The sequence below is a fragment of the Anguilla rostrata genome, chromosome 7, assembly GCF_018555375.3.
Source record: "Anguilla rostrata isolate EN2019 chromosome 7, ASM1855537v3, whole genome shotgun sequence".
Lineage (NCBI taxonomy): Eukaryota > Metazoa > Chordata > Actinopteri > Anguilliformes > Anguillidae > Anguilla > Anguilla rostrata.
Genome location: NC_057939.1, coordinates 26,882,662 through 26,893,618, shown reverse-complemented (window position 1 = coordinate 26,893,618; position 10,957 = coordinate 26,882,662). Strand labels below are relative to the sequence as shown.

At 42.7% G+C, this 10,957-nt stretch overlaps 1 protein-coding gene across 1 annotated transcript; it reads right to left on the bottom strand.

The window, feature by feature from the left end:
- Positions 1-373: 373 nt before the first annotated feature.
- hopx (HOP homeobox) lies at positions 374-5,956 on the bottom strand. Its single transcript, XM_064343980.1, has 3 exons — positions 5,799-5,956; positions 5,190-5,490; positions 374-725 (listed from the first exon to the last, which is right to left on the bottom strand). The coding sequence occupies exons 2-3, from the start codon at positions 5,352-5,354 to the stop codon at positions 648-650; spliced, it is 243 nt and encodes an 80-aa protein (XP_064200050.1). The 5' UTR covers positions 5,355-5,490; positions 5,799-5,956; the 3' UTR covers positions 374-647.
- Positions 5,957-10,957: the final 5,001 nt, after the last annotated feature.

Sequence of the window (10,957 nt, the reverse complement as noted above, 5' to 3'; positions counted from 1 at the left end):
GGTGTGCATGTGTGTGTCAGGTGATGTGCTGTTTATTCCCACACCCAGACTTTGATTAAGGTTAAATTTCCTGAGCTGCTGAAGCAGAAACTCCAGTTTCCATTCCACATTTCTTTAAAAAACCACACTGGTAAGAGGAGACACCCTTTACATCTTTTATGGGGTCCTGAAAGCAAAGCCTTGTCCTGCTCCTGGCTCACTGATCAAATCTCCACACCCTGGCAACCCGCCAGCTTTGGTAATGCGATCACACAACGAGATGGCACCTGTTAAAATACACACACAAACACACAGACACACACACATATGCATGCACACACACGCATTCACACACAAATAATTCTGAAATTCTGAATATCAGGTATACAAGAAGTTTGAGTTATAATGATATATTTATTTTCTTATATATTTATTTATGTAAACATATTGGTTACATTGGTACAAAATGAGCCAAACCAGCTATAAAGTAATAAAATAAAAAAATAAAAAACAAGGAGACTTACAAACAGATCACATTCAGCGAATGAGCAAAGAGCTTAGATACAGGAAGGAGAGAACTACATGAAGTCAAGACTCCAGTCCTCCTTTCCTGCCTGTTATTGGGTCAGCAAGAAACGGCCACGGCAGACTGGCACTTTCACCCCATCTTAGTCCTTCACTGATCCCAGTTCAGCTGGCAGACCCTCGGCCTGTCTCCACTGGGCATTGCGTAGCCTGAACCATTTCTAGAACAGTGGTGGGGGGGGGGGGGTTCAGAGTCAGAGTCAGTCGAATGTCATGTGAGGAATTTGACAACAATTGGTTCATATTGAAAATTCTTACAACATCATAAATAGAGAAAAAAGGATTGTTGTTAGTAACTGGAAACCCAAGGTTTACAGTACTTGCAGACAACATTTTTTAAAACATTTATCTGACACTCTAATCCAGAGCAATTAACAGAGCTAACTTTTCATTTTACAGACAGGACAGCCAGATCTTTACTTACGCTGTTCAGGTTAAGTATATTGCTCAAAGAAACAATAGCAAGTATACTGCTCAAAGGTACAATGGCAGCGCCCCATCAGGGAACTAAACCCTCAACCTTTGAGTTACCAGCACAGTTCTCCAAATATTAAGACACACTGCCGACCAAAGAGCCTAACAAGCACAGACAATAATGACTTTATCAGCCGCAGCAACTCAGACAGTGAGAAGTCTGGCTGCATTGTGCATCTAAATCAGGTAGACAGCTTATTCCATACCAGGATTCACTCAAGGGAAGTTCTCTAAGAGAAGAAAATGAATCACTACCCTGAAGAATTCAACCACAGAAACCTTAAGGCTGTGTTTTACATTGTGGTTTGGAGGCAATAAAAAAAAAATAACAACAGAGGCATCCTGGGTAATGTTGTCATTGTTTAAAGGTATTAGGTTTCGAAGGGATACGCGGCAGCGGTGACATCATTCGGACCGTGTTGCTAAATTAGGGAAGGTGTGAAACTGCTTTAATAGCCATGACATCCCCTGCCTTTAGTGTTTGCAGAAATTGCACAAACATCCGGAGGGAAATTAGGGAAATGAAATGGGAAAAGTTTAGTGAGAAATGCACATTTGATTTTCACTTGGAGCTTTTCCCAGGAAAAGTCTGATGTTTTTTAAAGTGACAATAAACACGAGAAAGCATGCCTTTAAAAAAAAGAAGAGGGGAAACATGGCCCCTTCTCTATTCTTCCTGAAAAATGCTGACTCTTCAGCCTCGCTGACTGCACACACAGAATTTAGTAAGTACTTAAACCGCACTTTACTACAGATAACAGCAGGGTCTTGGGAACCAATCCAAATTAAAAGATTTGGCACAACCTGCACACTGCTCATGGGAGGCAGGTTTTTAAAAAGTGTAACACCAGTTTCACGCAACACTGCGAGCCTGAATTATGTTGTTAATTAATTACCTATTAATCAATTACTAATTATTTTATGTTCTAGAGGAAATCGTTCCCATTACGAAATCAAATTAAGTGGTTTGTAATGTACAGGTGAAATATGCAGTGCATTAATTTTGCTGTTAGGCAGAGATTACTTGAGATAATATGTTTCTGCAGGGCTAGAAACCTACATTTCTAAATTCTGCCTCACAGCTGTGGGTACTGGCTTCTGATTGGTGCGTGAGGAGTCACCGCTAACTGAACAGACACACTGGGTAACTGTGTCCTGAAGAAGGTAGCTAACATTAGACTTGTGTGACCTGTGACGAAGTCACTTGTTCCGATATGTTTATTGTCTGCAAATAAACTATTTATGTAGAAAAATAATTTTGGGTAGTGTTTACTAATGTTAAGTGTACTAAACTTGATTCAATTTAGACTGAAGTACATACAACTCAAGTAGTTAGTTATGTTTCACAAAATGTAAAAACTTACATGGTTTTAGGCACGGTGTTTTCATGCAATTTTCCAGTAAAATCAACTAATCCGGGATTACAGTGGAGGTAACAGTGGACTAACTCTGGAACACACTGAAAGAATCAATGCCACACCCTCGCATGAAGACATCCCATTGGTTGCAGCATGACGGCAGTCATTCATTTACTACTACTGTCGATAACAGCAGAGGGGGCAACTTCAGCAAGTTTGAACTGATGGATTTTATTTTACGCTAACACAAGCAGAAGTTAGTGTGCTGAGTGTGAGCACTCGGTCCGGTCAAAGAAACCGTGTGAAAAAACTGAATGAGCAGCAGAGAACTGAGATAACAAACTGCAGTCACCCTCTCTGCTCACACAGCGGCCATATTGTAGAAGGCTTTTTGTAAATGCTCAAACAGAGCAGGGACTACAGACTGAGGAGGGGGAGTGGCCTATCAATGTATGGTCTTTGCCCAACCATTTGACATTACACTAAACATTTTTGGCTAACTTACACTGGTATTTAGAAGATGGCCACATGTTTTTGTTATACGAAAAAACCAGTTATAATGGTGGATATTTACTGAAGCAAAGCAAGTTAAGTGCCTTGCTCAAAGATATGTAGCAGGGCCCCTCCATGGGTATCAAACCTGCAACCTCTTGAGTTACAAGCTCAGTTCTAAAATCATAATACCACAGTGCCGCCCAATTCTTAACCTTTGAACAAAAGGAGCCAAAAAAAGAAAGAAGGAAAGAAAGAAAATCTCAGTTGAGGATGAAGTTAGGCATTCTGACGGGGAGCCAAACACTCCTTGTCATACTGAGCCGTGTTGCCTGGTCAAGTTGGCTGCTTTCCTCCTCCTTTGTGACCTCATAATGGAAACTGACATGATCTGGCAAAACCAGTTTGCACTTGAATACTGAGAGGAGTAAAAAAAAAACACATTTGAAAAGCATGTGTCACTACTTGATTTGTGCATTAGTGCTTGACAACCTTTAGCAGAAACATGAGGATAATGCCAGGTAACAATCGACCCATGGGAGGCTCCCAGTAGGCTTTTGTTCACACGTTACACTCCCCGAATTCACCTATTCATAAACTGAAAATAAGGATGACGTACATTGAGAAACAGACACATCCTCGTGCTGCTAATAAATCCCTCAGGATTACCCATTCGCAACACCCATCCTGTTGTTTGATCTGTTTGATACTTCCATCATTGATGGACGTGTCTGAGTGATACAATTGCCAGAAACGATACTGAAACTTATATATTACATATGCTCACTGGAGCTGGAAATATGGTCAATTCTCTACATATTTGCTCTGTCTCGTTCTCTATCCTTTTTTTTCACATTTCCTTAACCAAATAGTGAGTGAGTGAGTGAAAACAATAGCCCTGTGTAAAATGTGGAATGTAAGAGGAGTTTCCTCTGAACTTCTGCATGATGTCATGTCAATACCGCCCCGCGCCCTCCCAATTTTATCCACAGAGCAGACCTACCCTCATTAAAGCCGCACATATTCCGGTATGAGGTCTTGCATCTGTTAGTCTTCTGATAAATCCAAAGCGTAGCTACTGAACGACTTCTCACTCTGGCAGACGCGATTAATGCTCGCACATGGCACAGTGCCAAGCATCCCCTGATCGTCAGGCAAAAATAACTCCTGCATTTTCATACGAAACGCTCTGTGCCTGTTGTATCCGTGGCTGAATAGAAAGGCGTAATTGAAACGTCTCGGGCAAGGGCCTCGACTCGAGTGCAACTTCGATGTTTTATCACCATACTCAAAGGCGCGGAGCTTTGAAAGACCACGCGATATGAGCGCTGTGAAAAGCGTTCTATTCTATCCGGCAATGATTTGGAACTTCGATACCAAGGGGGAAAACATAGTTACATAGAGTCACATAGCCTAAATTTTGTGTTTTACGCCGTGAAATAATAATTCTGGGGGTTGGAAGTGACTCTGAAGTCATGGTCTAGGTTTAAAATAGTTGTTTAGACCTAAATTCAATTTTAAAGTCACATTTCCTATTTTTATTCAGCCACACGAACTTTCACCACAACTTTAAACGGAAACCAAATTGACAGAGCGACGGGTGCAACGGAACGGCCAAGCCGACGGCCGTTCTAATTGTACGGACGGAGGGGGTGTGAGTAACACACGGACTTTCAATAGCTCTCTTGGCACGGAAGCGTTGTTGCCAAAAAAACAAGTACCCATTCTACACACCGCGGTAACCCCTCCACTCGCTTCTGGTGGGTTCCACTAGTAAACTCCTCACAATGCAGCCCATTAATTCCCCGCGACGTGGAGTGAAAGGTATTTTGTTCGTCGGCGCGTAAACACTATTTGGAAAGCAGGATGTGATTTTGCGCAAAGCCAACAAGTTAATTGAATAGTCAAACACACCTTCCTGAAAAATAACCCCTTAGAACTACCTCCAGCACTTGTGACTGTGGCACACCCGGAGCATCCAGATGCCCACCCAAAACATCGCATGGATTTTTGCTATATGAACGCACAACAGCAAAAAGAACCGCATGAGCAATGTTTACGAAACAGAATTACTGAAAACGCATGCAAGCTCTTTTTTCAAGTATCGTTGAACATACAGCTCATTATGTAGTATACAAAAGTCCTTGTTTCCAAAATACAATGATTCACCAGTACGATTATGCATTTCAGAAGCACAGGCGTCCGTTTTCTCAAAAGTAATATTAATATTAATAATAATAATAATAATAATAATAATAATGATGAAAATAGATTTTGAACATAGCTATGAACCAGACTCACCGCTGTCTCTGCCTCGGATAGTCCGCACTCTGCTGCTATCAACATGAGCGTCGCCTGGTCTGGATGCTTGCTAACTCTGGTGAAATGACCCTCCAGAATTTTGACCTGGTCCTCTTCTAAATGTATGCTTGCCATACCATCTCCATTTCTTCCAACTGAAGCCATTTCTTTTCCAACAAAAACAGCAAAAAAGTAGAAGTAGCCAAACAAGATTTGTTGCGGACGCTCCGAATGATTTTCACTCCCCGATCGTAGATCCCATGCAAAACGCCCTTGTTTAAGAAGTAAACAACAGCGGCAACTGGAAAACAAATAACAAGAACAATCATAAATCCCATAGTAATTACAAGTACTGGTAAAAGGCTGACTACGAACCCGTGTACAGTACTGTGCGCAAAATCTGTGTGATGGACTGGTCCAGACAACAGCAGCTCAGCAAGCATTTCTCACACCTCCCTTTCTTAAGTACACTCTGTCACTAAAACCTCTCTTAAAATTTGTACACATTTGTCGAATGCGCAGGCATAAAAGTGGGACACGTTCAGCAATAAAACTGCCTGCATACTACGTAGCGTCCATTTCAAATATATGGCAGAAAATGTAGCCTACCGATTCGCAGCTCCTCTAGGTGCGTTCGCGTCGTTCGAAGTACGGAGCTACAACAACTGTACGCTACAGTAGCTTTCCCTATCGCAATGTTTGCTTGGTGACGTCACGCAGGGGTAACGCTCTCCGCGTTCAGTCGCTGCACCTGTAATACGCTTTCAGAGTTTTTATGTCATTCCTGTCATGTTTGTGCGCCAAGAATTGAAACCGCTTGTCAGCAACATGGTAAATCTCTCATGGGAAATAGCTACCGCGCGTTAAAGGATGGGGTAGTGTGGCCGTAACTGAGGAAACCATTTCTGCACAGCCTACAAAACGACACAGCCGCTAGAGTCAAGATATATTGTAAGCTGCGAATTTCATTTTAAACATATATAACTAGATTCGAAGCGAATCAGTTATTAAAAGCACTTTCCTTTGTTAACGCGTATTCGCTGTGTATGCAATCACTTCTAGCAGACTTTCTGCGAAAATGGAACGGAAATGTACAAAAGGGTCAAATTAATTCTTCTCAGGAATGTTTAAACTGGCACGCACAACGGTCACAGTTATGGATATTATCTTTACTTTAGTCTATATTTAGAGAAGACTTATAATCACTGCAATCACTTGGAACTGCGATACTGAACAAGTTAAACCACATTTGATATTTAACAGTCCAAAGTGTCAACAACAGAGTCCAGGTACTTGATGTGATCAGACACGGACATGCACACGCGCAGACACACAGACATTTGCACGCCCACCCAGACAGGGGCACTACCAGGGATTGTGGGCCGCATGAAAAGATCTAACATTGGGTCCCGTCACTCCATGCCACTCCATCCCTCCACAATTACAGCACAATTAATTGATGGCCCTTGACATCATCTTAAGCCCCCCCACCCCCCACACCCCTTACTTGCACTTACAACACTGCCTGAACAAAGAATGTGTGGGGAGAATGTTTAAATTAACTGTGAAATAATACTGTAATGTCTTGACACACATGTGCATGGACACACATATAAAATATATTCTTGGCTACAGATCAAATACCTGAGCATATTTGTGATAGATAGATAGATAGATAGATAGATAGGACAGTGAGGACACAAAATGTTAACAAGTGCGTAGTGTAGAATAGATGCATACAAACTAAAAGCTGATCCCTAAATTAAAGCTTATTAAAACTATACTTAAAAGAGTAAAAGTCATAACCTACAATATGCACAAAATTAATATTAGTTTTAAAGAACTGAATTTTTAAATGTTTTTCTTTTCCTTCTTCTTTTTTATGACAACTTAAAAACAAACTGTCAGCACCGATGCATCCTGGTTGGGAAGTCCAAAGTGCAGCACAGGTGTCCACAACCCATGTTGAACATTCTATTTTGAGTGCTGCATTCTTGTTTTATGACCTTCCATTCAGTAAACTGACGTTAATATGTTTTACCATTCCCTATAGAGTTACATAAGAAAAAGGACAGCCAGTGTGTACAGTAATCCACTTGTAAACATGTTATACACTGTAATAGGAATACTGTAGAATTTACAGTAACTTGTTGGCAGCTTGTAAGTTGCTGTAATATATTTCACAGTATGTTTACGGTAATAACAATTGCAGTACTTAGATGGGTACTGTAATTGTATTTACAGAATGCATACTGAGACATATTAAAGAAACTTACAGTACAAGCTCATTGTTGCTAGAAAGTGACTTTAAATTTTACAATATTCCTATTACAGTGTAGAACATGTTTACAGTGCCTACACACAATACCCCATAATGACAAAGCAAAAACAGGTTTTTAGGAAGTTTAGCAAATTTCTTAAAAATAAAAAACGGAAATATCACATTTACATAAGTATTCAGACCCTTTGCTATGACACTCAAAATTGAGCTCAGGTGCATCCTGTTTCCATTGATCATACTTGAGATGTTTCTACAACTTGACTGGAGTCCACCTGTGGTAAATTCAATTTATTGGGCATGATTTGGAAAGGCACATACCTGTCTATATGAGATCCCACAGTTGACAGTGCACATCAGAGCAAAAACCAAGCCATGAAGTCAAAGGAATTGTCCATAGGCCTCCGAGACAGGATTGGGTTGAGTTACAGATTTGGGGAAGGGTACAAAAATCTTTGCAGCATTGAAGGTCCCGAAGAGCACAGTGGCCTTCATCATTCTTAAATGGAAGAAGTTTGGAACCACCAGGACTCTTCCTAGAGCTGGCCGCCTGGCCAAACTAAGCAATCGGGGGAGAAGGGCCTTGGTCAGGGAGGTGACCAAGAACCCGATGACCACTCTGACAGAGCTCCAGAGTTCCTCTGTGGAGATGGGAGAACCTTCCAGAAGGACAACTATCTCTGCAGCGTTCCATCAATAAGGCCTTTATGGTAATGGTATGGTATGGTAGAGTGGCCTGATGGAAGACACTCCTCGGTAAAAGGCACATTACAGCACACTTGGAGTTTGCCAAAAGGCACCAAAAAAACTCTCAGACCATGAGAAACAATATTCTCTGGCCTGATGAAACCAGGATTGAACTCTTTGGCCACAATGCCAAGCGTCACATACCATTGCTATGGTGAAGCATGGCGATGGCAGCATCATGCTGTGGGGATGTTTTTCAGCGGCAGGAACTGGGAGACTAGTCAGGATCGAGGGAAAGATGAACGGAGCAAAGTACAGAGAGATCCTTGATGAAAACCTGCACCAGAGCGCTCAGGACCTCAGACTGGGGCAAATGTTTACCTTCCCACAGGACAACGACACTAAGCACACAGCTAAGACAACACAGGAGGTAAGAGTCCCAGCAGGAAACCTCTCAGGAAAGCAGAAGGACCACACTGACCTCTCTCAGAGCATCATGGGATCCAGGAGAGTCCTGAAATCGCTCCCTGTCCCAGGCTGGCCCTGGTCTCACATCAGGCAGGGGAATTCTGGGATACAAAGTACAGTGGGACTGTCCTTTAGTGACCCCTCTGCTGTCAGAAATCCCCCCCCCCGAACTTTTCCATGAGCCATGCAACCACCGCCCCCCCCCCCCCCCCCCTCGCAGGGTAACTATGGCAATGAGCACAATTGAAAGTGTCACTCCTACATGATCACCATGACAGCTGCTACCATGGCAATGTCTTTACATCTGATTATGACCCCTTTATTCACACTGCTTCCCATTAGATCACATGACATTATATTGTCAGCATTTAGAAGAGAGAGTAGAGCAAGAGAGGCTGAGACACACCTGCGCATACAAAGCTGTTCTGGCCAAAGAAAGAAGGAGATATGTTTGTACAAACACAATGACTAATGTATACACAGGTAGCAGCATCAGAGTTGTAATCATGTGTCTACCAGAGAAATTTGCCAGTAGGCGATTGTGATCATGCATTGTGTGTGTGTGTGTGTGGGGGGGGGGGGGGGGGGGGGGCTGCATATTGAGATTGTGGATCGGGGGAACCTCCAATGCTTGGGAAACCAATCAAAAACAGCATGTGCCTAGGACACCCAGAACACAGTAGTGTTAGTAGTATAGACAGAGAGATGGACTCATGTGCATGGTCACTTTGACCACAAGAATGCAGGGGGGGGAGCCAGCGTTCCTCCCTCTCTTACCCCCGATACATTCAGGGGAATAGAGAGCCTCCCCCCGTTTCCGTGGCATCCGTTACACGCTGCCTTGAAGTAGCTACCCTGTTATTTAGGGAAACGGTTGGGGGGGCGGGGGGCCATCACATGGATCTTACATAAGCTCTGGCCAGTACTCCCCCATGGGAAAGGCCAAACATCTGGAAATTGAAATCGAATTCATACGACCCAGGAGAGGAAATGAGGCTCCGTGCAACCACAGCGTTATTGAATCGTGAGGCTAGAGACGGCGGCACTAGCGCATGCTGTCTCTCACCCCTTCTCACTCTCTCTCTTCCCCCCTCTCTCTCTCCTCTCATTTTCTCTCCCTCGCTCACTCCCTCTCCTCCTGCTCTCTCTCTCTTGCTCCCGCTCTGTCTCTCCCTCTCCTGAGCGTGATCTCCACACTGCATAAAGGAAGCATTGAAGAGCAGCTACGCCGGAGACGGTGGAGGCCCAGGATTTGAGGCGATTTGCTCAAATGACGGGAAGCAGCTTCCTGTATTAGCAACAAACGGCCAACCGCTGCAGAAGCTGGCTTTTTTCCCCTTTTTTTTAAAGAAGGCAGAAGGGAGGGTGGAGATGATGACTGCTTATACAGAGCTAGAGTTGCAGGATGTGTTATGTAATGGAGAGGTTTTATTGATCCCGTAGACCAAACAGGGACGAATGCCTACTGTGGTGCCCATTCACTGTCTGAACACAGCGCTCATTAACACAAGCACTACATAATCAAACTCAAAGGGAAACTTTTCCCCCACTAACAAAGGTCATACACGGTTGGCGACTGCTAGTGAAAATGAGAATAATCCTGCCCAATGCTGCAAGTTTTTATGGAATCCTTAGAGAATGTATAAGCATCATTAAAAACTGGCAGTGCATGTACATTACCCGTTCTAATACTCATTAACCTCCGTATGTGGTCAATGACCCTTAAAGTTGAAAATCTAGAAAACTAAAATTATTTTTTCAGTATGAACTTCTTTACTGCCTATTAGTAATCACTTCTAATGAAAGGTCATTATGTATGCAAACCCCTGTATGTTAATCACCGGGAACATTTCTTCCAAATGACAAACAGGAGTTAAGGTACAATAGCCTGTACTGAAATGATTATGAATCTGAGTCAGCAGTGCAGCAGAATGGTTAGGGGCTCATTTTTGAGAGGCTGCACATTCAAATCCAAAATGCCTTTGTACTGCCCTTGAACCTTTGGCGAACTGTGCATACAACACAAAAAGCTAGCATTGTAAGTCACTCTGGATATAAGCCTATACAGTTTTGAGACAAAGACATTTTTTCTTAATTTGGCTCTGTACTCCACAATTTTAGATTGATAAATTTATCAAACAATTCACATGTGGTTACAGGGCAGATTCTCAGCTTTTATTGTAGGGTTTTTTATATACATTTTGGTTTCACCATGTAGAAATTACAACATGTTTTGTACATAGTCCCCCCATTTCAGGGCACCAAAATGTTTGGGACAAATGGCTTCACAGGTGTTTCTGATTAGTCAGGTGTGTTCACTTGAAGAGAGCTTTGG